Here is a 27,986-nt window from a genome sequence, read left to right as displayed (position 1 = left end):
GTGCTGCCTTATACCACTTTGGATGACATGGCTGTTATGTTCAACTGCTCCAGCAGCCAAGAGTTGTCCCCTCTGGTGCCTCCCACCATGCCACCTTCAGCAGTGCCCCTGCAGTATCTCCCATCTCATAAAGCTAAAATAGCTATCTGATCATTATGATAATCCTGCAAATAAATCCAGCCTATAGTTAAAGCTGCTTATGTAGAAAAACATATAACTTGGAATGGAAAACTCTTGATAGGAGACATTGAAATCCATAAATGATTTAGAACTTACAAGTAAAACTACTTCTGCCTCTAGCACAAATGTAATTAATCTTATTCAACTTTATACTTAGACTTGGTTGTACTTCCGAAGCTATTCTCAGCTTTGATATTTTAATTGCCAAGGGAAAGACAATTCTCTTAAATTGAAGTGTTTGCCTGTTTCAAGTTTTGTGAAATTTTTTTTGTAAACTCGTTTGAACAGATGATGCTTTACAGGTAGCATGGTCTCAAGTAGGGCCCTACCAATTTCACAGCCATGAAAAACATGGCACAGACTGTGAAATAAGCCCTTTTCTGTGAAATCTGATCTCTGCCGTGCTGCTGGGAGCACCCCAGCCTGGGGCTCATAGCTGCGTGTCCTGGCTGGGCTGAGGAGGGACAGGACTTGCCCTTCCCCTGCACAGCCACTCTCAGGGGGAGATCAGAGCCACCTCTGGGTGCCTTCCCCTGCTACAGGAAGCTCCGGGGCTGGACAACAGCCCAGGAGGTTCTTGCAGCCGGAGGCGGCTTGTGGAAGTGGGTCTGAACTCCCCCTTGGTGCTGGGAACGCCCCAGCCAGGGGCTCCTAGCTGCTAGTCTCAGCTGGGCTGGAAATGGACAGGACTTCCTCCTCACCTGCATGGCGGCTCTTGCGGGGAGGCAAGAATGAGATCTGACCCATGTCCGGGTACCTTTTGGGTTGGGACCCCCACAGGTTCAACACTGAAATTTCAGGTGTAAACATCTGAAAATGTGAAATTGGCCAATTAAAAACCCTCTGGCCATGAAATTGATCAAAATGGATTGTGGATTTGATAGGGAATGGAAGATTGGGAACTCTAATTCAGAATTCTAATCACACCTATGCCACTGACTTATTCTTTGGCCTTGGGCAGGTTCCATAAGCTCTCTGCGTCAAATTCTTCCATTGTAAAATGTGGGTAACTCTGTGTCTGGAAAAATTATTCACATAGATCTTTGAAAATGTCCAATGCGCAAGACTAATTTTTTGGACACAGAAAATAAGAGTAAAACACAAATGAAAAATTGCAGGCATTCTCTAAAGGGAAACAAATAAGGATGACTATATGAATAGTTGTAAAACCTTTATTTCAGTAAACCTTTTAAATTCTTCAGTTACAGAAATCATTGTATAAATATGTTCATTCCCATCCCATCATTTGTAAGGTAGAATATTTAAAATATACTTACACAATAACCCATTAGGTATTTGGCAGATTAACTAACTGAAAAGCTTAAATGTTCAGGTCCTGAACTATACACAAATGTACCATGTACCTATGCAGATTTAATGTACTTCAGCTGGGTGTCATACTGGTGCGTGCTTGGAGGCCCTCATCTTGCAAACATTTAGGCATATGCTTAATTTTAGTCTCATTGACAGCAGTGTTTTATAACTGAGAAGCCAAAATGTTGAGCTTATATCTTAATAAGCAAATCCACTTTCAAAACTTTTTCCTAATCACCAAATTCCTTTCTTTGTGGTGTCCTGTTCATTTACATTACAAGCAGTTGGTATTTTCAGATAGCTGAATATCTTGCTGTTTTTTATACATTTGGAATTAACCAACAATTTTTTTCTTTTCTCTACAGCTACTGGCAGTCTTTCGATTTAACGTGTTAATACTTGCATATGCAATGTGCAGACTGCGCCATTGGTGGGCAATAGCTGTGAGTAGTAGCCAAGCACAACAGAGTTAACGAGAAATGGGTCAAACTTTGGCAAATTTTAGATGCCTCCAAACAGTATATTGAGAAGCGTCTATATATATTAAAATAAATGTAAGAATGTGCAACAGGTAGCATGCCAAACAAATGAGTCCTGGTCTCGAAAATTTTTATGATCATTATTTGGTATACAAATAGTACAAGGTAGAGACTCCTGAAGACCCATTTCCGTTCTTTGAAGAATTCCAGCTATGAATTCCTTTTTGAAATGAAAATGGGAGGGGATAGATGTGCCTTTTTTTCTTACACTTTCTTATAATGCTCTTAGCACATGTTGCTGTATTTGCCATGCCACTTCACAACCTCTTGTTCCATCTGACTTGGTTTCTTGAGACCAGAGTTTGAAAAATCCAGTTAATCACTGGAAACTAGGCAGCTTTATTCAGGGAGGGTTGTGGGAAAGGAGAATGCCATATTGATACCAGAGTTAGCGTGCAGACATTCAATTACATGCTGCCGCCCCAAACTCTTGAGTTCATGTGTTGTACTCACTTCCACTTTCCGGAGATTTTAGGCATGTTTCACTGTGCTCATCTTGTTCTGTACTCTGATTCAAAGTGCTGCCCATAGGCCCCCTGTAAAATGGGAAATTCTTAAGGTGTTTTGAGTGTATTGGAGTAAAAATACACACAGCTATTTCTGTAACTGGTATGAAGAGGAGAGGGAATTTAACACATTTAATGGCTCTGACTCATACTTCCGTCCGTATGGTGGTTTACAGTGAATACTGCAGGCTGTAATATAATAAAGCACCTACTGCTGGCTCATTATATTGTAGATCCAAGAAAGCAATTTTTTTCTATATTGTGCTGCTATATTTGTTTCATTGGTTGTGTTTGCATTTCTATGTAGAATGTTTTCAAAGGAGCAATATACAATATGTCTTGCACTAGGCTGATTCTGAGCCTGAGTCTCTTGATTCAGTAAAAGTAAGTGTTCTCTTGCTACAGGTGTACATCGAATAGAAATTGCTGCTGAATTTGAGGGACTAGTGATTTTTTTATTCTAAAGTGTGCATCTCAAAATCCCCTTGCCTATAGTTTTGACTTGTAGATTGCATCTTCCATCTTTACACAAGGGGCTGGGAGATAGCAAGCCAGACCATCACAAGTGGTAAGCATTAGAGGAGATGCAAAAACAGATTAGGAGTTTTTCTGGAAGAAGTGAATCTCTTTTAAATCTCTTGTGTTCTCATCAGAAGAGAACCACATGATTTGCTGTAAATTGCAAGAGAGATGTTGGACCATTGTGCATTAATAGAGCCATGTAGTGAAGGATGCATAGTATCTGTTCACAGTATGTATAGGGCAAGTGAATACCATTAGCCCCTTGCTTTCATGATCACAAATTTCATTCACAAATTTATTTTTATTCTCTCCTATTGCACTTAGCAACCCCCCACCCCAACTTCCCCCAAAAGACTTCACTATTCATACCACTTGAAGTATTTTTCTAAGTTGTTTACCCAAATATAGTAGCTATCTGAGTGTTTGATTCTGTAAAATGGCTCGCAAAATGAATAGCAGGGTAGGTGGGTTGGTATTTGGAGTAATAGCTGTGTTTATTTTTTTCTGAATTAGGTATATCTTTAAATGGGTGATGATTTACAAAATAAGGTATCATCAATATGCAGTTAAATTACAATTTATAATAACTCAGTATCTGCACAGTTTCTAAGTTACCATCTCTGCTGTATCAAAATAGGTGTTTTGAGGCATCCAAATTAAAATGGCTATGCCCGTGGACCCTCAAATTTGAGTTGAAGTTTCAACATCCTGTCACCTCAATCTTATTAATCTGTGACCTTGTTAATTGTTGGGTAACTTTTAATGATATTGCTGTGATATTGGATTTCATGCCTTAGCGATTAATAAATTACTGTATTGTGCTGAGAAAGTAAATCCACAGTTATTAGTGCAGTTTTAACTATTTTTAACACTGTCTTTTTCAGTTCACAACAGCAGTGACCAGTGCCTTTTTATTAGCAAAAGTAATTCTCTCAAAGGTACGTATTCAGATCAAATTCTGATTTATTTATTTAATATCATGGTTTTCTATGAGGAAAAATGTGGTGTTTTGTTTTTTCAAGTTGTTTTCCCAAGGTGCTTTTGGCTATGTGCTGCCCATTATATCCTTCATACTTGCCTGGATAGAAACCTGGTTCCTGGATTTTAAAGTGTTACCACAAGAAGCAGAAGAAGAAAACAGTAAGTTTACTTGTTATAGTCACCTCAGTTTTTGCAGTCCACCTCATACTTTTTTCTACCTTTTACAATAAAAGAGTATTCTCCCCCCCGTCACACTAGCAGATTTTGAGTGGATCTGATCCTTGAGACAAAGTGGGGGAGCTAATATCTTTTATTAGTCCAATAAAAGATGTTACCTCAACCACCTTGTCTCTCTAATATCCTGGGGCCAACACAGCTGCGATAACACTGAATGTCTTATCCTTATCTTTTCTCCCATCTTCAAAAGGAGGAGGAATTTCTATACAGAAGGAAGTGTGTTTTATCTAGTTCAGGAATGCCAAAATTACACATCATGGGAGGGCTACATTGGCAACTTGCCATAAACCCAATAGTGTGTCTTATTTTCATATATCTTTACATCTTTTAATGAAAAACATTGTATGTAGCTGGGGCAAGTAAAATTTTTGGGTGGGTGGAGTGCGGAGCTGAGCTGCTGGCTCCTTCTCTTGAAGGGAGCGAAAGAGTTCAGAATAGACCAGGTGCCTCTAGTTGTTTTTGAAAAAGGATGGAGAAAGGAGAGAATAGTGCTCCTGGAGCTATTGTATCTGTCAGAGTATGGGACCAGGGCATCCTATAAACTGCTGCTCCTTCAAGAAGAGGCAAGTGAGGGGCAGAGGAGGAGCTTGGAGGATGAAGACCTCCTACAGACTTATGGAGCAAAGGTAGAGGGATTCACATTACTCGACTTTATTTTATTTTTATATGTTTTTAGTAAGGGATAACATTAATTGGGCAGGATCTTGAAAAAGTGCACGTATTTCTACAAGAAACATCCTCTAGTTTCAACCACTGGAAGATTCAGACTGGGTAATAATACAGTGAACCTTTTGTATTTACATAAACAATTTAAATCTGGTCTGAAACAAGTGACCGTAAGTGAATCTTTGCCTCTAAGGTCAATAAATCTTGATCGTGGTATCAACAGTGGAGCTCAGTGTCTTCTCACCAAAGCACGTTACAGTTAATCCAGCACATTGGAGCACCAAATTTTTTCACCCTCTCAATCTCCCTTACCATCAAAAAGAAGATAATTAAATTAGAGGGTTTGTTTATTTAAAAAAACCCAAAACACTAAATAGGAAAATGTAACACATCATTTTTTGCCTTGCTAATTAGCCAGTTATTTTTATTCTGTCACTTACATCACACAGGATCCCAGCAGCTAAGCAGCCTGGTGAATTCAAAGTCGAGCGTTGTTTTAAAATTAGCAGCCTGGATTTTTAAGTACGTCTTTTACAATGAATACTCATAAGCGAAGAAAAGACTTCACATGTGCAACCTGCATCTTTTTGAGGTTCAGTTCATAGAAATTGTTGAAAACCTAAATGTGTTTTCCATTTTTGGTGGGTTAAAGGAGATAGTTATAGTTTTGTTCTATAGAAGTCTATTGTTTTGAAGTACAGTGTGCTCTTGTTTGAGTTACTAAGATTTTTAAAGAAAATGCTGTGTTCCCTGGTGTAGAGCATTGTTGTGCAGTTACTTCAGACACTCCACAGAGCTCTTTCCTTCTATTTGAGAATTCCAAGTGCTCAGTATGTCTTGGGATTTCTCCCCAAGTTTGTGGTTGTATATGTTCTGTGTTTTTATGTATAATACACCGTATGAAATCTTGCTACAATAGGAATTCTGATCTGGACAGCTGAAAAAATCTCTATAATTACACCACTTGGGGGAAGAAAAATGATATTTTTAAGAACTCCTTTGCTGTGAAGAAAAATAGTCGTGTGTTCCAAATTAAAGCAAGAATTATGGAAAGTACAATAGTTTTCTTCTTTTTCTGTATTTTAGAAAAAGATGGACTGTAGGATACTATGATTCTAGTTAAATATTTTCATAAATAGGAACATGCATATGCATGTATTTATTATAACTAGACGTGGGCTAACCACCTGGATAAAACTACCTTGAGCCATTTGAACAGAACCCACATTTATTTTGAGATTTGAAAAAAGAGATTAACTCTATGTATTGTATTTGATTCTCACATATGTCTGTATTTTGTGGTTCCTGCTAAAATATGGAGAGAATTTCCAGACATGCTAGAAGTAAAAGCACTGGAAACCTCATGGGAGCTGCTTCTTGTAAGACTTTCAGAACAGTCTTGTAAGCCGAGAAGTGCAGGTAAACATCCAGGTGTTTGGTGCTTCCCTGCACTGAGCTGCCTAATTTTGAGGTTTACCCATGAGGTGAGGTTTTAAATTGTAGAGCCATTTTTAATTCCTCCTTTGTTTTTATTCTCCTATTGACTCATCACTTGTGATAGCCATTTTGGTCTCCGTTTTCCCACTTGCCACTAATATTTGGTTTCTTAGATTGTTGCCTCCCAAGGAACTGGTTGGCAGGATAAATTGCTATCTGCAAATAAGTGGCTGAGATGGAAAACAAGGTTCAGCTCTGGTTAGAAAATAACCTATTATCACACTATATTTGCCACTAGTTATTTCAGTGTTTAGTACAGATTCAGTGACAGTAACATTTTAAGAAAACAGGGCAGTCCACAGTAAATAAAAGATGGGGAAATTGAATTTGTTCAAGTACCAATAAAAGTAGGGAGCATTCCTGCATTGGCATGGAAATGCATTAAAAGCCCTAGTATGTCTTCTATGTCTAACACCTGCGATTCTGAGACTGGCTGAATGTAAATGGAACAAGTAGCATTACTAATCCACGCAGGCTCATTATGCATGATTTTCCTTTCTTTGCTACCCCAGGGCTTGAATTCATTCCCATAAGTAGAACTTAGTTAGCAAGGATATATTGTATTGCCTGGAGTGAACAGTTCACACTTTAGGGGAAAAAGAAACTGTCCAAAGTAAAGTGGTATGATTGGCACAAATTAATAACTAGAAGGTGTTCCCTATTTACTGGGTGGTATTCATAGCCTCCCTTCAGCTTTACTCAGAATTACCTATCCTCATCATCAAAACAAATAGGACTGTCTGAGATTCAGACTTCTTTTCCACAGCACTCTTTGCTTCTTAGAATCATAGAATACCAGGGTTGGAAGGGACCTCAGGAGGTCATCTAGTCCAACCCCCTGCTCAAAGCGGGACCAATCCCCAACTAAATCATCCCAGCCAGGGCTTTGTCAAGCCTGACCTTAAAAACTTCTAAGGAAGGAGATTCCACCACCTCCCTAGGTAACGCGTTCCAGTGTTTCACCACCCTCCTAGTGAAAAAGTTTTTCCTAATATCCAACCTAAACCTCCCCCACTGCAATTTGAGACCTTTACTCCTCGTTCTGTCATCTGCTACCACTGAGAGCAGTCTAGATCCATCCTCTTTGGAACCCCCTTTCAGGTAGTTGAAAGCAGCTATCAAATCCCCCCTCATTCTTCTCTTCCCGCAGGCTAAACAATCCCAGTTCCCTCAGCCTCTCTTCAGAAGTCATGTGTTCCAGTCCCCTAATCATTTTTGTTGCCCTCCGCTGGACGTTTTCCAATTTTTCCACATCCTTCTTGTAGTGTGGGGCCCAAAACTGGACACAGTACTCCAGATGAGGCCTTACCAATGTTGAATAGAGGGGAACAATCATGTCTCTCGATCTGCTGGCAATGCCCCTACTTATACATCCCAAAATGCCATTGGCCTTCTTGGCAACAAGGGCACACTGTTGACTCCTATCCAGCTTCTCGTCCACTGTAACCCCTAGGTCCTTTTCTGCAGAACTGCTGCCTAGCCATTCGGTCCCTAGTCTGTAGCGGTGCATGGGATTCTTCCGTCCTAAGTGCAGGACTCTGCACTTGTCCTTGTTGAACCTCATCAGATTTCTTTTGGCCCAATCCTCCAATTTGTCTAGGTCCCTCTGTATCCTATCCCTACCCTCCAGCATATCTACCTCTCCTCCCAATTTAGTGTCATCTGCAGACTTGCTGAGGGTGCAATCCACACCATCCTCCACCTCATTAATGAAGATATTGAACAAAACCGGCTCGAGGACCGACCTTTGGGGCACTCCACTTGATAGCGGCTGCCAGCTAGACATGGAGCCATTGCTCACTACCTGTTGAGCCCAATACTCTAGCCAGCTTTCTGTCCACCTTATCGTGTATTCATCCAACCCATACTTCTTTAACTTGCTGGCAAGAATACTGTGGGAGACCGTGTCAAAAGCTTTGCTAAAGTCAAGGAACAACACGTCCACTGCTTTCCCCTCATCCACAGAACCAGTTATCTCATCATAGAAGGCAATTAGATTAGTCAGGCATGACTTGCCCTTGGTGAATCCATGCTGACTGTTCCTGATCACTGTCTTCTCCTCTAAGTGTTTCAGAATGGATTTCTTGAGGACCTGCTCCATGATTTTTTCAGGGACTGAGGTGAGGCTGACTGGCCTGTAGTTCCCAGGATCCTCCTCCTTTTTTTTTTTTTTTGAAAGATGGGCACTATATTAGCCCTTTTCTTGCGATGCTTAGTCCCTCCTCCCCAAATCCCACCCATCAAAGAGTAAGTCCTAACTTTTTGTGAGTTCTTTTGTATTGAAATAATGTTTTGCAGTAACACAACTTACACAGACCACAATGGAAACAAAATTTTTATAATATAGTACCTTACATTCTGACTGATAGTGGTAACAATGATGCACATTTCTAATTACTGCTTTTTTTTAGGGCTCTTGCTGGTGCAAGATGCGTCTGAGCGAGCAGCTCTTCTTCAGCCAGGACACCTCTCTGATGGGCAGTTTTATTCTCCTCCTGAATCTGCAGCAGGTAATTTTGTTCAGAGTGTGTATGCAGAGAATAATTTTCTGTTGCTGTTAGGTTTCCTGAAGATTCCCACAGAGCGTATATCTAATCTAAAGGGCAGTGACACAGTAATTTTATAGTTTGGGTCCAGAAAATGTGATTTGAATTTATCAGAGTTCGATCTGATTTGATCAATTTGCAATTTACGCTTCCCAGTTGTAATTTTTGCTACAATATATAAGACACTTGTTGCAAGTAAAATTCCATGTAGCATTTTAACACTGCAGAAATAAGACTTATCCATTGCTATAAAGCTTTACAATATGAAGTTACATTTATTTTGAAATCTGTCAGCTGGTCAGTTTGACACTAAAATAATCTAAAATAACCTAATGAATGGAGTAGAGAGGTCTGAGTCCTATCATACATAATACAAAAGCAAGATGACAGTCAATTAAACTGAAAGGCCAACAAATTTAAAACAGATCAGAACTTGAGATCAAGGGGTTTCCTGCTCTCATGTCATCAGAAAATCTGAACAGAAATAAGGGCTTGTCTACACTACTGCTTAAGTTGATGTAATTTACGTCGTTCAGGGGCAACGTAAGTTAGTTTCACTTAAAGCAGTGTCTATACCACTTTATGTCGGCAGGAGACACTTTCCCACCAACATAGCTTCCGCCTCTCATTGAGGTGGAGTAATTATTCCAATGGGAGAGTGCTCTCCTGTTGGCATAGTGCATCTTCACCAGATGTGCTACAGCGGCACAGCTGCGTCGATGTAGCATTGTAGTGTAGACTAGCCCGAAGTGTTATAGATAGATAAAGTGTAAGCATGCTGAGTTTTGTTGAGGCAAACTTCACTTGCATCTTAACTACACTTATGGTGCACCTCAATTGGGTCAGTGTAAGAGGTGACTAGATACAAGCCAGAAAGAAACAGCTTTACTATCTGATTCAAGGATGAGTTTGCAGGGAGTGCAGATACTGTCATCTGTTTACTTGTAGAATGAACTACACCTGAATTCTTTAAGAAACAAATATGGAACCCCACAATACCACGCTAGTCATTTTTCAGAATAGGATTGCACTTTCATGCCGTCATGCTGTCTGTTCATACCTTTTAAAATATGAAATCAAATCAAATATTGTTATCTGCAAAATATTATAAATATCTTCCTGTAATCTTGCAAGGTGTGCTTTATAAATGTCTACTTTGGCATTATTTTTCACAGGTTAATTGAGTTGCTACCCTTACAGTTCCATTAGGGACACTTCACAGCTCTCTGATCTGTCAGATGTGGGGGGTGGAACAAAAACAATTGTGTCAGATTTCTGTGAGGAGCTTATCTGTCAGGAATCTGGACTTCTGGTCTTGTTACAGTGTTGTAGATAGCTGGCTGAATGGCTTTTGGCACCAAGCAAAACAGTTCCTGGAAGCGATCCCATCTCAGTCCTTCTGCTGCTATCTTGCTGCTGCAGCAGGATCAGAGCAATGCAGTGGTCACCCCAGTGACTGGAGTGAGCCTGGTCCTTCCGGTGGCAGGCCTTTTCCATGCTTGCCCCAGGGCACCTACGGTGTTCCTTGGATGTATCCCAAGCCATTAAAATTAAACCCTGAATTTTTGGAAATCAAACTTTGTTTTTTGTTACTGAAAGTGCAACAAAGAGGAGAAAGTCTTTGCAGTTATTCATAGCTGTATTGCTGCAGTAAGGAAATCTACATAGAATGCTTCAGTTCTCAGGTGCTTTGAGGAAGTGTTACAGGTTAGGAAATCTTTCACTGGGCTGAGAGAGAGGCTTGTACAGGATTTAGACATGGTAACAAAAGCTTCAATAACCAGCTGTGGGGTGGAGGTACCCGTAATAAGGAGCAACAACGTAGAGGTCACACTGGCAATCTCTGTACAAAGGAGAAACTTACATGGGAAGATCACATATCCATTTTTTAATAACTTTGTACTGGTGATAAATTCAGTATTTTATGTCCATAAGGCTACTATTGACAGTTATTTTGCATGTTATGTGGAAGTTAATGTAGAAGTATCACTCAGGAGCAAGAGTGCAATATAATCAAGGATGATCTTGTTATGATGATTTATTACTGAAGAAGGGATATTAACTGCTGAATTTAGTATAAGGTTAAACTGTTTAGCATCATAGTATAATAAAGATAGCTGTCGTATAGTTCCATCTAGTGGTGGTAAGAGGCATTAGGACAATTTAGAGCACAGAATAAAACAGCTAATTGCTCCTGTACCCATATGCTTAGTCACCTGTTGTATCTGAGAGATGATGATATCTATCTAGTAGGTTGTAATTCTGAGACATTAAGAATACAGGCTGAGTATCGGAAGTATTGCATCGTTACCCTTGTAACCTTATTTTGAAATCCACAATGCTGCATTATTTCTTGCCTGTAGAATCATGTGAAGATGCATAGAGTAAAAATAAGTCATACAGGTAACTTTAAATCAGAAAATATTTTAGAAAATTATAATGTCCACTGGTTTAATCTGGTTTTCAGTAGATTTTGAGGAATAATGGCAGAAGTAAGCAGCCAGATCTAATCCAATCTAGTGGCACAAAAGCTGAGTTTTAAACAAAAAATTAGGGATATGCTGTCCAGTCTACTGCTACAGACAAGAGAATTGGGGTTTGATAGCAGCCTTTGAGACTGGGATTTTTAAAGGTCTGCTGAAGAGTATACTCATTCTAGAAATGATCCTTACTGCTGTGATGGATTAAAGCTTCCTTAGATTGTGTGGGCCAAGTTTATTGCACACACCAGGGGATCCTTGCATTCTTTCATTCCATCCCACATCCATCCATTCCATCCCTGTCTATCATCTTCCCATCCCTCTCTGTTTTAGGGACTCCCCCAACCTCTTCCAGACAGGGATTCTGTGTGTCCCATTCCTCTATCCCTCCATGCCAGTGTCCACCATTCTCTCCATAGCAACAGCTCTGTGTGCATCCCATACCAAAGTCCCTCCAATTTCCCTCTTCCAAAAATGATGTGCCCACCATTCTTCCCTCCCCTTATGCAAGTTCCCCCAGGGGCTTTCTGTGAACCTCCATTGTCCCCTCCACACCAGGGGTTGTGTGCATGCCCCCACCTGCATGCCCTCCATTCCTCCCATACCATTATTATTTTTGTGGGAGGTGTATCATTCAGGGTGTCAATATGTTACTGTATTGGAAAGACAAGCAGAGGTTGGATAGGGTGTTGTCGTGCTGGAAGGTGTTATTCGGTGCCAGCAACCAGTTGTTTGATCTGTGGACTATTATAGAGGTGCTTAAAGTGTTATTCCTTGTTTTCCCCATTCTGGTTTTCCAGTTTTCCTCAAAATAAATAGGGGTCTGGCCTAGAATATTTCTTGGAATTTTAGAATTGAAAGATATTGAATTATGAACACAGAAATGCCATCAAGTTGAGTGTAAGACCTTTGCAAGCTCAGCCAATAAATTTAAAGTCAGAAATAGTATAGACAATATCACTGGAGATATAAATTGATGACCATATTTTTTCATTGTCAATGAGGAGAGACTAAAAAGAGAATGAGCAACATTGGGATATAATTAATTTAAGAGATAATAAATCAGAATGTTTCAGTATATATCTAGGTGGTGGTCTAGAATGTCACAAAATAGTTTGCAGTCCATTGGGAAAGCTGGCAAATAAACATCTGATAGAAATTTAAGGGACACTCTTAACTTGAAAATCATACGTTTGAAAATTCTGTACCTACTATTGCTAAAAGTAAAACCAGTGATTATTGTAACTAAAAGATGGTAAAAAAAAAATTTCTCTATCAGTTCATTTCCTTTGTGTGTCTGATAGCTTTACGTAGAGTTACTTTCAACACTCCCCTTGCTAATCGGCTTCTCCTATGGTAAAAAGACCAATAGGAGAGCAGAAAAACCCTTTACACTTTTTTGTTTTAAATTTTTAGGGCTTGTCTACATGGCATGGCCACATGCACCAGAGGGGTGTAAACTCTAGAGTGCTCTAAAATATTGCACTCTGCCTCTTAATGCATGTTAATACAGTACTGTGTCATATGGGACGATATCAACACACAGTAGGGACCTTTTAGAGCAAGTCAACAGGGCAGTTAGAGTACAACACATAGAAGCACTTTACAGTTTACACCGTTCTGGTGTACTGTGTAGACAAGCCCTAGTGGAACATGGAATAGTTTTAAGTTAGTCCTTTCAAAAATGTAAAGCTGTGTCCCTTTAAGAGGAATAGCTCAGTTTCAGTTTACTGTACTTACAGCCCCTTTATCTTCAATAAGCAGCTAATGGTTGCTGAGTAACCATTGTGGTGAGAGCAGGTGCTAACTGAGCCAGGCAGCAGTTAGATTTTTACAGTTTCTTTTAAAATTCAACTTCAAAATTAATAGAGGCAGTTAAGCCACGACAAAGAATTTTAATGATTTGAAGTAGTTTAGTTTAAAAAAAAAATCCCTTCATGCTCTGTGACTTTTTTACCACAGATTTCATGTGAAAAATATAACATTACTTTTGTGGTCCACAATCTGGCTTAAAGATAGTGGCACAGATCTCCAGAGTAAGTTTCCCAGGCATTTTTCATCATAAACAGTTACAATCAAATGAGATTCTCACAGGAAAAATAACTGTCCAAGACACATACTCAAAGCTGGAATGGTTCAGAGGCTGAGAAATTTCTCACTGACCGCAAGCAGTGTTCAGTGCCAGGTGTGGTGGGAACAAAGGAATCTATAACTCAAAACATAGCTACAGAACTTCTGTTTGCTGGTCCGCATCTGACCAGTTTAGTATCCCTGTTGAGTTGGCACTAGATTCTGAAGGGACACTCCCTCCAATGTGGCACAGTAGGTTGAGGTTCTAGGCGGGGGTATAGAAAGGGTCCACCTCCACTCTAAAGGGTTTACTGATTATAGATGTGTGTAGTACAGTGGTTCGAGCTTAAGACTGGGAGTGAAGTTCTCCAGAATTCTAACCCCATCTCTGATACTAATGCATTCTGTGATCTCGAGTACGTATTCCTGTCTCTAAAATGGGGTTAATAATTAACCAATGGTGGTCACAACTGTGCTGTGATCATTCTGATTAGTTCAGTCTTCACGTCATATAAATGGATACCATTATTTCAGTAATGGTGTTTGGATTACTAATGACCTGATGCTTATAAAATACTTTACTTAGGCCTTTACTAGCATTTCCATTTTACACAAAAATCTCTTATTTTAGATTAAACATCAACAGACCCCGGTCAGGTCGTCGGCGGGTGGCATCGAACCCGGGACCTCTGGAGCTTAGTGCATGAGCCTCTACTGCGTGAGCTAAAAGCCGTATGCCTCTTAGCTAAGGCTGCAGAGCAGACTCATTAATCTCTCTCTCTCAAGTGGTCTCGGTGCTACTAGCTGGGACAGAACACCACACCCACCATAGTGTGTGGGTTACATTAGAAAAACCTTATCTTCACAATTTGAACTGGTTGTTTAATAAAGACTCTGAGTTTCTCTTACCAAACTAATAATGTTATTCTTTTCCTGTTTAGGATCTGATGAAGAATCTGAAGAAAAACAGGATAGTGAAAAACCAATTGTATAGCAACTATGAGAGATAACAGGCAAGTCCTTCTTTAGGGAAAATGTCTCTTGCATAAAAAGTCTCTTTTATTAATCACCTAGGAATTAGCCACAATCCAAATGGTTAATGCTGTTGGAACTGGCCTGTTTCTAATGTCTGAGATGGCTGTTAGGGAGCAGAAGCAGATATATCTGATTGCTGAAAGGGTGAATTAGGACCCACCTACAATGAGTTCTGAGTATCCCCGTTTTTCCTCTTCCTGGAGACAGCAACAGGTGAGGTCAAGGCACACTGGGTACTCTGGTAGGGTCTGAGATGAACTGTCATGGAGCACATAAAAGGAAGTGGGCTAGCCATGTGTGTGCATCTGTTGGCCCCCTGACATTCCTCCCGTTTCTCACGTTGGAAGATGGGGAAGAACAAGAAGTTAGAGGATCTTGAGTAGAAGAGAGAAAGGAGCAGAAGTTACTTTGAGTCCTTTCTCTTAGGTCGGGCCTACACTGAAAAGTTAGGTCAACATAGTTGCTGTGAAAAAATCCACACATTAGAGTGGTGTAGCACCTCCGCTCCCCTCCCCCAACGTAGACACAGCTAGGTTAATAAAAGAATGCTGCTGTCCTCTGGGGAGGTCAAGTTTCTACAGCCAGGGGAAAAACCCCTTCCATTGCTGTAGTATCCATGCTGCGGTGCTACAGTGGTATAGCTATGGTGCTGTATCTGTAGTGTAGACATGACCGTAGTGTAGAATGTTGGGGGATTCTGTGTGTTAAAGTGTTTTAAACAACAGAAAGAAGAGGGACAGGAGACCATACCAGGGTCAGGAAAGGGTTTGGCTACTTGGTGTATGCCTTACGTTTTATGTGTTACCCTCTCTTAATTCTTAGTACAAATTATTTTCTTACCTATCAATTTTATTAACTATTGAAGAAACAGAATTCTTTCTATAATATTTCACAGTAGTCTTTCCCTCAAATGTGCTCACTGTACTAAAACTGATGTTGTTTCTAATTGATGGGGAATTAATCCTCTTAAGAGGCTTAAGTTCCTACCTGTCTTTTTTTCATAGCTTATTTCTGATTTTTTTTTTTGTGAGTAGTAATGAGATATTGGTCTCTCTTTTTGAGCCTCTCTCTCTCTTAATGTCCATTGTCTTGGATCAAACTCTATTCATCTTGACTTGTTTTATCTCTTACAGAGTGAAAATCTGAATCAAAGGCCATTAGGGAATTGCCTATTTTGAAACTGTAATGACAATGTCTGCAGTTGACTTATTGGTGGAACTGCTAACAAAAGAATTTATTTATTAGCGAGGAAAGAGGAGTGATTCCCGTGTACTGTAATACCTCACAAAGTTGTTCTGTTCACATATATATATTAGACTGCCTCATGGCTGTTATGAAAAATTACTCATCCATTTTGTATTCAGTGATTCTTGAAGTTGATCTTCTGACGACTAGGTAGCTACTAGAAAGTGTTGTGCTTGTGTAACTAATCAGTAGACCTGGTAATATATTGAAGTAACACTTCTGTATGATGGAAGTATATTTAATGATTGTTTGAATTCACCAGATAAAATTTATTTTACATTGTTAAATATTTGTCTTGTTAATTTTTACATTTTCTTTTTTTTTAAACTCCATGCTTTTTTTTAATGGACTTATGCACTCTTTGTAAAATAAAGAAAAATGTTAATAAAAACAATGTGACATATTACGACATGTTTGTCTGTCCCTTCACGTAGTATGAAGACCTGCCTTTCCAACCTCCTTGTCTCTCACTGGGAAACAAATGGTCTATGTTGACTTTCATTTTTGTATAGATTTTATGGGACAGCACTGTAAAGTTAATTTATTCCTGCCTATTGTGACAGACTCGTGTGGTGGAGTGTAATCTCTAAATATAGCCTGTGCAACAGTAGAATCCTGTTTATTCAAGCAGGAGGCAAATGTGGAATTTATTCTAATAAATGTTTTGGACAAAGTTTTCAATGCAAAGAGTAAACAACTCTGTTTTGGTGAAGGGTTTCAGGAAATGAGCTTCTACAATAATTATGTGGATTGTGGGAGGGTGGAAACTGTAACCTACTTTAAAATGAAATTAAGGCCTAGGATATGAAAACTATTCATAGACAGAAAAGCTATTCAGTTTTTATTGATAGTCTCCTTTTTAAGTAGCATTAGCCAGAGAAAATAGGAAACTTTAAACCTATGGGTGTGATTTTTGGGAGTCTCAGTTTTTGGGTGCTCAACTTGGGACACCTCAAAGGGGCCCTGATTTTCAGAAAGTGCTGAGCACCTGCACTTAAGGTGTCACAAATTGGATAACCCCAAATTACTAGTTACTTCAGAATCTTGTGCCGTTTGTTAATTTTAACACCTAGGTGCATAACAGCCATGCTCCTATACCTTCTTATGTGGGTGTCCATGCTTTACTCAGGGTTTAATGAGTAGCAGGTGCCCTGTGATATGATAGCAGTAGTTTCAAAACCTAGCCATACATTACCAAGTAGAAAAACAGTGAAACCGTAGCTTTTTTCACAGCTCTATAACAGCCATTAGCAGATCATATTTCATCCAGAGTTGCATGAAGCATTTACTTGAGGGGGAGAATAATCCATGGGTAGTTGCCATAACATGTATCGGTGTTTTGGTAGTGAACGTTACATTATTCAGGTTTTCTGTGTAAGAATCTTACTTGTGCTCTACTGGCAGACGTCACTGTATGGTGTTTATTTCTAGAAGTACCGCATGCTTCCTTCAGACTGTGAATCCCTTGTCATTTTTCTAGCATTTTTATCAACAATTGCTGTTTTATAATCAATGTGCGGTGGGTGGAATTTGTACATTATTCATATTTCTTAGTAACTGTTGCCCTAATTGAATGTGGATTGTCATTCTGGCACTTGTGACCTATGAAATCATAACCGGTAGAAAATAGATATTCAACCGTGTGTGTGGATATAGTATGGTAGGACGCTTGCGCTCATAGTTGACAAGATGGTTATCTCCTGAATGGTATTAACCTCACTAGACAAAATCTAACTTCATGTAATGACTTCATAGTAGGAAGGAGGAACATCAGTGCATGTAGCTTTCCTGCAATCCTCCTAGTCTTGCAATGGTAGTCTATGTGCATTAATGTGCCTCCAACACACTGTAGATTAAACTGCACTATTTCTACAGATACCATGGTAATAGACTATGAAGTGTTACTGTACTCTCTACATGTAACTCAGGCATGTCTTTGGATTACTTTGTATTTCCATTAGCTGTGGCTTGTAAATACGTATGTGGTGGGGCGCAGGACCGGCTGTGGTTTAACTGTCCTCATGTTATCTCACACACCAATCACAAGCTACCTTTTCTGAAACAGCAGTGACTAGCTTAGTTTATAGAATTTTCCACTAAATAACCACATCTTCCAGCAAACAAAATAACTCAAGCCTCAAAAATAAACAAGCCTTAAAACAACCCCCGGCTCCCATGTTCAGCATGTAAAAGTGCAGCAGGAGGTCACGTTCGGTGCTCATGAGCCATTGCAGCTGTGAAATTTGCTACCGCAAACTTGATAAACCTCAGTAATTGCTACAAGGTAACTTCACTCAGGGCTGGGGGTAAGCAAAGGCCTTTCCACAAGAAGCTTAAAAACATAAAAATATGTTCTGCTTATGGCTATGAACATAGCTCCCATAAAAACAAACAGAGAGGGCAGAATCGGCACTACAAATCTAATTATTGCAATCTAATTAATTTTTAAAAGTTTCCCCTCTTCCTGCTATCATGTTCAGGGTGTTGTGCAAACAAAATGAAATCATAGTACAAAATAAGTCTCAATGGTAAGTATTTTTGGTAAATATTTTTCTTTAAAACTCAGGCCTGATTCTGAGCTGAAGAGCTATGATAATTTACGTCAGCTGAGGATCTGCTCTGGTCAGAGCAAACTTGGCTTATTAATGTTAGTGGATTGTGCTGTGTCTTCTTGTGTTCTGGACTGCAACAGCAGCAATAGGGGTGTGTTTCGTTTTGTTTTTCTCCAAAATATAAATGTGTACTAGAGTCCATCGTAATTGTATGTAAAGTATTTGGTCCAAAGATAGCTTTGTAGGTATTTATTTTCACTTAAGCAGGCCAAGCTAGACAATTTAAATACCAGTATGTTTGAAAAGTTTCAAGGCTAAGACATTACCTACTGAATAAGGGCCAGACGCTCCACCCTTATATTGAACAGTACATAGTATCCTAATCTATAACTAATCCTGTTGATTTCATTGGACAAATTACTCTAAAATGAGTGGGAATGGGTGAATTTGGTACAAAGTACTTAGTTTTCCTGCAAATGTTGTCATCCTTTGAAAACAGAAGTATTTTAGTTACAGTATGTTTTTCCCACTTCCCTGTTCCGTAGGAAACTTTTTTATTAAATTGTTTTGTTGGTTAAGTAATGGAAAACACATCCTATGTATGATTCGGGAAATAACACAATTGTTTTCTTTAAAGAATTTTAACCTCTTCAGAAGTAAATACAAGTATGCAGAACCTGTGTAATCTTCATACAGGATGTGGGAATACTAAGAACATAGCTGCACAGGCTATTAAAGATATACTGCTAATTGTGTATATATGTAAAATACAGCTAATATGATTTTTCCTATATGGATACTGCAAGCATTCAGGGCCCAATGTGGTTGTACTTATGCCAATAATTTGCCCAGACTTGGACAAAAATTTTAGAACAGATTAATATTAATGAAAATAAGGACTTGCAGAGTTTGGAGACACGGAAAAGTTCAGAGTGATATCCGAGAACTCTTGCCTTTATTTATTGGTTTAAAATGAACTGTTTGAGCTTAAAGTATGCATTAAAGAGAGTATTTCACTTTTTGAAATTCTTTAGGCATGTACTGAAGAGGGTATATCCAGTGAAGATTGTATTTCATTCATTGTAACTTGTATGTTGTTAAAAGATACAATATGGAAGTTTGCCATGTATAAGGCAGGTGTGTGTGTTTAGCTTTACCATTCTCTTCCAGACTTGTGTATGTCTGCCTTGAAAAAACTGTTTAAAAAGTGTTTAGATTTCCTTTAAATAAATAAACTGGACAGAATATTTTGTAATGCTGAATTTTATTTAAAATACATTAATCTTTCCATTTTTAAAACAATTACTCATATTTCAAAGCCTTATTTTGTTTTATAAAGGAAATAAATGAAATTAATAGAAATGAAATGACAAATCATTTTAAATTACAGATTGGGACTCTAGCCCTGCAAATATTTATGGGACGAGTCTTCCCATTGACTTTGCTGAATGCAGTTGGCCTATCCACATCCAAAAAGTTCTTTGTGTGCACAAGTGTTTTTGCAGGATAAGAGCCTAAGAAACTGATCCTGCACTGCTTTGTGATGCAAAATTCCCATTGAAATCAAGGAGCCCTTTAAGTTCCACAGTTTCAAAATTAAAATAATAAAATAGAAAAAATGAACATGTAAAACTGTGCGCTCTTAAGCAGAAGAAGCCATCTGTGCAGAGAAATAACCAACAAAATCAAATTGAAATGCATGTCTTAATATTTAGAGCAAGGTGTTTCATATGAACAGGCTTATGGCAAAGCAAAGTAAATTTCAGACACAAATGCTGACATTGGAAGGTGTAAGAAGTTTAAGGTTTCTTTCCCTGGCGCTTGATTGGACTTCGCGTTCCGTACATGAAGAAGAGTACGATGATGTAGTACATGGTGCTTTTCAGGAGTAAGACAATGTATATTAAATACGCCGTCCTGTGCATGAAACTCACTGTAATAGCAACACAAGATTTAAAAAAAACCCAGTTAATGGTGCATATTCTACAGCCTCAAGGGAAAAAAAAGTATAAAACCATGTGTCTGATAGTGGAAGGTCTATACAGTAATCAATTGCAGTAACTACGTTGGCTAAAGAGACTATGCATAAATGAGTGTGTCTGCTAACCAGGTCTACATTCCGAATATACCTGCTCATTCAGCAGAGCTGGTAGAAAAGAGGCACTCTCAATGCTGGTATCGCTACTGTCTGCTAAGGAGTAGGCATGATGCTAGTGCTTCTGGCACTGACAGTTTACAGAAGGGTGTTGCCATGATTTTAGGCCAAAATTTTCAAACCTGGATGCTTAAGTTTCTTCTAAATCCATATTCAAGCAGCTAAATAAAAGTGGTTTGATTTTAAGACTTCTTGATCACCCACAAATTATACTGAAATCAGTTGGGTCATCAAGCATTCAGCACCTTTACACACCATTTGAAAATTTTGGCCTTGGATACTTTTTATAATTTAACATGTTACGTATTAGATTAAAGAACAGTTGCATGTGTTGGCTAAAGAAGAATGACACACGTGGCATGTTAACAGAGCACAACAAATCCCACCGAAACATGTATTTCAGCAGAACCTCTACAGTATTTAACCTGAGCTGCCCATGGGCATTAGTTATTGGACACACTGCAAATGTTAACTTTCGGCAGTGTTCCACATCGAGAATAATTGTGTGGACTATTTACAAGAGAATATTTTCATTTTTGTCTGAACCATATGAAATAGTGCTTAATTCTTAACTATATTGTAGAGAGAATGAGAATTGGACACAATTACCTGTGAAAAGTCTGTTGGTACAGCCTGCTGTGGTTTGAGTCACTACGGAGGTGTCTGCAAGGATAGAAGCATAACATGTAAAGAGGGCTTTAATTGTCAAATTTTCTTGTTGAAAATTAACACACCCATTTCTTGACAGAAGTTCAAAGAAAAAAAAGATGGTAAAAGTATTATAACTACAGTGACTCAAATATTGAAAGTTAATATAAAAAATGAGCACTGAGATTCCATCCAGAGTAAATGCTCTGTAGCACGTAGCTGATGTACAAAACCAACTAGAGATAAAACTGGAAAAATGCATATGCTCCTGCAAGTGAGTACTTGTATGCCTTATATTGAGATTTAGGTACTGATGTTGCAATCAGATCAGTCAGTGCAAACCTCTGTGCCTGTTAGGAGCTCACTTGAAGTCTTTGGCATTTGCATGGGTGCAGAGGTCTGGACTAGCCGATCTGATTGCAGGTTCTGGACGTTGGCCCTTCTGTGTATGCAAGTTTCTGTTCATGTCGAGCCAGATGCATTTTGTCCCACCAAATTACTCAGTTGTGTTTGCCCCTTTGGAATGTGTACGTATACTTGGGGGATAAAAACCTGGCCGCCTGAGGCAGCCTGAGATTGTTGGCATTCTGGGTAGGGGTGATGTTGTTTAATAGCTGTACAAGAGATAGAAGAAAATAATCCTGATCAGCATACAGTCTAAGGCCCATGTTTTAGGCATTTTGGATGTGCAAAGGGGTGGTGGGTGGTGGTGGTCAATAAGCCTATTTTTCCATTGTATTTGAAATAGATAAATTTGTATATGCTCTTATTAATTGCCTCCATGCTGACTGAGACCTGGGGGTAAGATACATACTGCAAATCAATAAATAACCTTAAAATATATTTTTATCAGATGGCACTTTGAGAACTGAAATGTAAGGATAATGGGCTAGATTCTGAGCTAATGTCAATTGGCCTGGTTCTATTAACTTGACTAGAGCTATGCCAGTTTACACCATCTGAGAATCTAGCTATCTGTGAACAGAAGTTGGAAAAATACCTATCCAGTCAAAAGAATGGAGAAAGATTTTGTTCTTAAAGATCTGAGATCTGGTAGAGATAAGAACTAAACAAATCTCTTAATTTATTTTCTCTTTCTCTTGCATTATCTTTTTCATTTTGGTTTGTGTAATTCTTCTGGTCTGCTGCAACAAGTTAGATGCTGTGTGTGTTATTACTTTTGTTGCAATATGTATCACTTGTTCAAAACCAAACACTGTAGGCCGGGTCCGTGGCTGGTGTAAATCTACAGAGCTCCATTGACGTCAGTGGCGTTTTGCTGCTTTACACTAGCTGAGGAGCTCAGCCAACATTTTCAGTCATTATAGAAAGATTTTAAATTGGGGGAGAGGAGCCAAAACTGAGCTTTTGACGGAGAAGCTTCAGTGACAGCCAGCTTATGGAGAGATGGAAACTAATAGTGGCCTGGAGAGCGCAAACCCTTTCAGGAACAGTCATACATTTTACTGTTTTATTGTAAAGAAACAGTGAACTCTTTAAATATATATAGCACTAGTTTTCATAATATAGTATATACCTGGAGATTCAATTGGGAGAGAATCTTCTTTGCTTTCATGTTGATATTTGCAGTGATAATTCTTGCCGCTATTTTTATCTACGGTCAGCCAGCTGCTTATTGAGTATGAAAGTTGATTGTCATCAGGGGGCCAAATTTCCCCATGCACTGCATTTTCCTCTGCATTCTTCTTGTCGTCTTCCCAAGTCACCTTAATGACATTTGGGTAAAAATCCTCAATAAGGCATATGTGTGTTACTTTCCCATCTTGTTCAGTAGAAGGAGGCAGGACCTGGATCTTCTTGGGATCGAGTTTTGCTTCTGTCTCTGGATTCATTTTAGAGAGAGAAATGAATGTGTTAGAAATTAAGTAAATTAAGAATTGCAGTATACATGGTATGCTGTGCTTTTGAAACAATAAAGAATTCACAGATTTGAAAGCGGAAGAGAGGCAATTTCATTTCTTGCATCCAATTCCTCCAACTTGCACTCAAGCCCACAATCTTAACTCTGAGTTCAGCATGGGAACGATATTGTTGCCAAATGTATTTGAACTATTTAAGTCTATAATATATTGTTACTGCATATTAAATTGTGAAGGTAGGAGTAAATTATCCACTTATGGGATACAGCTTTAGGGAGCTGGAATTGCAGAAGTTTACGTGCTAGAATTGAATGCAGGTTTTTGTGGAACAGAAAACTGCCAACTAACTTAGCTTCCAAACTGAAAATATATTAAACACTTGTTGAATGAATGCTGAGTACAGCTTTATGTTCTGGTTCATTTCAAAACATTTGTGACTTTGAAAATCTCCCCTTTATTTACCCAAAATGTGTATGTAAAAGACACCACAATAATGAGAGGAAGGGTACAGCTACCCCACAGTAAAAGACCCGCGGCATGACCACAACTGGCCCAAGTCTCCTGTTTCTGCCTTGCAGGGCTGGGGTTGTGCTGCTAAAAATTGCAGTGTAGATGTTTAGGCTTGAGCTGGAGCACAAGCTCTGAAACCCAACAACAGAGGTGGCCTAAGCCCAGGCTCCAGTCAGAGCCTGAATGTCTGCGCTGCAGTTTTTAGCACCAAAGCCTGAGCCCCACGAGCCCAAGTCAATTGACCCAGGCTCAGAGACTTGGTGTAACGGGATTTTTATTACAGTGTAGATGTACCAGAAGGAAGGGTATTAAAGATTCCACAAACCTTTAAGGCCTCTCTTTAAGAATCACTAGAATATTCTATCAGGAGATAAATTTGCCCTGAACTATCTGCATTTACTATTTAAGAACCTGGGTTAGGACCTTTAAAAAGAGAGAAAAGTAATCCACACTAAGAAACTGAACCTTTGTGAAAACATTTTTTATCAATTTTTCACCTTAAAATGATATAAGAACACACAAGATATATTCTAGTGCAGACCCAGCCGATACAACTTCGGGGAAACTGTTGCTGAATGCCATTTTGGGAAATTAAGTAAATACAGTAACCTGTATCCCTCAATGACAAATATCAATTACAAAATTAGCAAGGATGATACATCCTGAAATGACTTTGTTCATGTATTTGGCCAGTGTCATGGAGTGTTATGCATAATGCTCAACACCTCTGAAAATCAAGAAACATAAATGCCCAAATAAGTATTTAGGAGCCTAACTTTAGTCAACCACTTTTGAAAATCTTGATTCTGAAGCATTATTAACAATGGAGCTCTCAACAGAGCTCAGCGATCAAATCTTTGCTGAGGAATAGAGCTGTGGCTCTCAAACTGGTGACCCCTTTCACATAGCAAGCCTCTGAATGAAACCCCCCCCCTATCAATTAAAAACACTTTTTATATATTTAACATCATTATAAATACTGGAGGCAAATCAGGGTTTGGGGTGGAAGTTGACAGCTTGCGACCCCCACACCCATGTAATAACCTCGTCACCCCCTGAGGGGTCCCGACCCCCGGTTTGAGAACCCCTGGAATAGAGGGAATGTTGAATTTTATTTCATCCCCAAGTTTGTGTAAGTGCATGAAATAAGACTGAACCAGGTCAGAAAAGACTTCCCTACCAAAATCATGATCTGTCTGCTCCTGTTATATGGCTGACAGTAAACGATACATTTTTTAAAACAGTATATTGAATTTACTAGTAATCACAAGAAGTGAGCAGGTTGAAAACACATCTACTGCTGCTAATTTCAAATACCTATTTGTCACTGTGGGATACAACCAAGAGAATAAGGTTCCCAACCCAGCTAACTGCCAAAGAAATATTCTCTGCAGAACAAGGCAACGTTCTCATGTTATAAATGTGCACCACAAAGAAGAAACGGAAGGTTGTTGATATTTCAGTAGTGTCAAAGGTCCCCAAATGGGCACCATGTATTCTGTGCGTTTTCTATTTGTTCCAACACTTAACTGCAGGTGAAAAATTAGAGGCCATTTAACAAAATAGTTGGCCTATACTCCACAAAACATTTAGTTGGAATTTTTAAAGGCAGTAAGAAGGGATTTAGGTGCCCAAATCCCTTTCAAATTCAGGCTCCTTTGATAATGTCAGCCATTGTCTTTAGTCAACTGAGACACAAATAGATTAGGCCCTTCTCCCACAAAGTCTTACACATGTGCTTAATTTTATGCTTTGTGAGTAGTCCCCCTGATGTCAACGCTTGTGAAGGTTCCTTTTCTAAAATGGTTTCAGCTTATTTTTGTGCTGTCTGGCTATTCTAGAGTTTTCTGAAACTACTTGGAACTGAACCAGACTATACCCTTGTAATTAGGGTTGTGTCAAAAAGGATTTAAAATATCTTGAAATTAGAAGGAAATAGCTGAAATGTAAGACTACCTAACCAAGAAAAATCTCTTCATTAAAGAGCTCCCTCACTTTGGAAATTGTCACCAATTTTGGGAATTGATTTTTCTGTTCTTTTCAATTTCGATCCTCATGCTCCAGCACTAATTAGTTCAACATTTGGAGCTCAATCTTACATTCCATATAAACCATAAGCACCCAGGAATACAGGATTGGGCTTGACCAGTAGGTTTACCAAATGATTTACTCACTCAAGTCTTGTTTGTATTCAAAAAACCTTTACATAGCTTCGTGCCCAGTGATGTTGTGCTTTGCAAAAACGAATGATTATTTCTGGCATTTCTCATTAGATGTTTTTAGAAATTGGAGTCACGTTTACATGTTGATACTTCTACAAGCACGTAGTTTTTTGTATTTGTACATGGTTAGATGGGTGTCTATCCAATATAAAATCTGAATTTTGTACATATATAAGCAGCATGTGTGTGCGCATAAGTGGGCAAAATCTGTTTTAACTATCTCGCCTCATTTTAGGCGAGATATAAAACCCCTTAAGGCCAAAGGGCTTTTTTCCTTTGGCTTCAATGGCCTTTGAATAAGACACTTTAAGAAGATAAGACTCTTAATTTCCAAGTCAATTATAATTTCCAGTGTGGAGCTACTTGTTGTTTTGGTCCAATTTAACTTTTCAAAACACCTCGCTTGTCTAATTTATTTAAGTGGAATTTTTAACAAGGAAGGCATGCTGTAAAAGAATATACATGATATATTCTTACTACTTTAAGTATCACTTCTCTTTTTTTAAGACGGCAATTTACTTTGGGCCCTTTGGCTTCCCTCCTTGCTCAAAGGAAATTCCTATTAGTTTCAATGGGAGGTTTTCTAAAGGGAGAATTGCAGGGTTAAGTTGTAATTGACTCAGTGCTACCTCTTTTTGTGTGCGTTTGCAATCTGCATGCCACTTACAGGTAAACTATCATACGTAAATAACGCTGATGTTTGAGAACAAAGTCCTTTATGCCGTCAGAATTTATTAAAAAATAAGTAAATGGCATGCTTGTAATTTTAATTTTGCATTATGTGCTTGGTCCAGCAAAGTGCTGAATGCTCCTATGAAGTTCGGAACGCTTCTCATTTCCCACTGAAGCCAACGGACATTGAGGGTGCTCAGCACCTGGTATTATTTACACCCAAACGAGAAAAGGATTGTTACGACATTTCTGTTGCTAGCCAGTGACTTATGGTTTCATTAACATTAGTGTTGTTAATAAATTATTACACTAATAATAAAATTTTAGCCAGTGTACATTCTTGCATCGAGATAAATGATTGAGCTTAATTTGATGGATTTTGCCATTATGAAACGTTTAAAATAGTTTGTCTGAAAACTTACTAGTTACGACAAGTTTTGTGCCAGTTCCAAAGATTTTCGCAGCTCCCACAGTGTTACAACTTACAACAAAAACTGCCCAAGGCATGTCCATTCCGAGGGGTCAGATCTGAACAGATATTGCTAAATAGGCACAACTGAGAGCCAGTTAATTCAAGCAAGGAAATGGTGGAAATTTCAATACATTGAGCTTACACTGGTATTTTCAAATACTATATATTAATATTAATCAATACCGGGTGAGCTTACATTGGTGTTTTCAAATACTGTATATTAATATTAATTTGGTAGCTTTTAAATTCTGTTTAAACAAAAATCATTCATGTCACTGACAGAGAGGATCTGTTTGACATTTGAGACCTAATGTTGGACTTGTACCTATTTTCTCTTGCCTAGTGGATTGATGGAAAAGGGTATTTCAGTTAAGTTCTGCTGGATGCTCAGTGTTTTTGTCCCTGTACTGCCAGAGTGGTCAAATGGGTGCATTTTTAAAATGCCAATGTAAATAAGCATATCATTAGCAAAAATACTCAGGTCACAGTCTACTGTAAAATATCTTCTTTTCTCAAGACATTGTCATGACATCTTTCCACCCACTAACTTCTTACATCTGCTGACTAATATGTACTTGTGATATGAGATGCTAAATCCTGGTCACCGCACTAAGCTGAGTAAAGGGGGTTTCTCTAGGAGAGCTACGTGATGGATGGGAAGATGAAATCTTTCCCCCAACCTAGCTAGAGCATCATAGCCCAGGAGCTTCAGTAAAGTCCATGCAGTTGGCCACCCACTGAGCAGGTGTTTTGGCCAGTTGATTTCACTAGTGTCAGACCCACTAGCCATTCCATGCCCTCACCACTCCCCTACCCCCGATCCCCACTGTTCTTTGGTTTACAGGGGTACCCTAGTATTGCCTCTTTGGCTTGCACCCTGCACTGGATGTTCTCGTGGTCTGAGGCATTGACCCCTACGCAAGAGAACAACCCAGCTTTGACTCAGGATGAGTAAAATACCCCTCTATATCAATAATTGTCAACGTGATCACTCATCTGTTTTACTCTCAACTCTGTACATTAACCTCATATTTAGATAGTAAAGACATTCATTCTT

At 38.9% G+C, this 27,986-nt stretch overlaps 1 protein-coding gene and 1 gene segment (V, D, J or C); one reads left to right on the top strand and one right to left on the bottom strand.

Annotated features, from left to right (window-relative positions):
* STARD3NL (STARD3 N-terminal like) overlaps positions 1-19,577 on the top strand; it is a 42,715-nt gene extending 23,138 nt beyond the window's left edge. For all 3 annotated transcript variants that reach the window (XM_084621551.1, XM_084621552.1, XM_084621553.1), the window contains exons 4-9: positions 1,860-1,937; positions 3,946-3,999; positions 4,084-4,201; positions 8,854-8,952; positions 14,480-14,551; positions 15,707-19,577. In XM_084621551.1, the coding sequence (XP_084477677.1) occupies positions 1,860-1,937; positions 3,946-3,999; positions 4,084-4,201; positions 8,854-8,952; positions 14,480-14,532 (402 nt within the window). In that variant the 3' untranslated portion in view covers positions 14,533-14,551; positions 15,707-19,577. The remainder of the gene's footprint in view (positions 1-1,859; positions 1,938-3,945; positions 4,000-4,083; positions 4,202-8,853; positions 8,953-14,479; positions 14,552-15,706) is intronic.
* Positions 19,578-20,169: 592 nt separating this feature from the next.
* Positions 20,170-26,970, bottom strand: LOC311517165 (T-cell receptor gamma chain C region C7.5-like). The segment is given in 4 exons: positions 26,880-26,970; positions 22,711-23,016; positions 21,135-21,188; positions 20,170-20,303 (listed from the first exon to the last, which is right to left on the bottom strand).
* Between the last annotated feature and the right edge of the window lie 1,016 nt (positions 26,971-27,986).

Source organism: Lepidochelys olivacea (assembly GCF_965140295.1).
Source record: "Lepidochelys olivacea isolate rLepOli2 genome assembly, chromosome: 2".
NCBI classification, from domain to species: Eukaryota; Metazoa; Chordata; order Testudines; family Cheloniidae; genus Lepidochelys; species Lepidochelys olivacea.
This window is presented reverse-complemented; position numbering and strand designations above follow the sequence as displayed.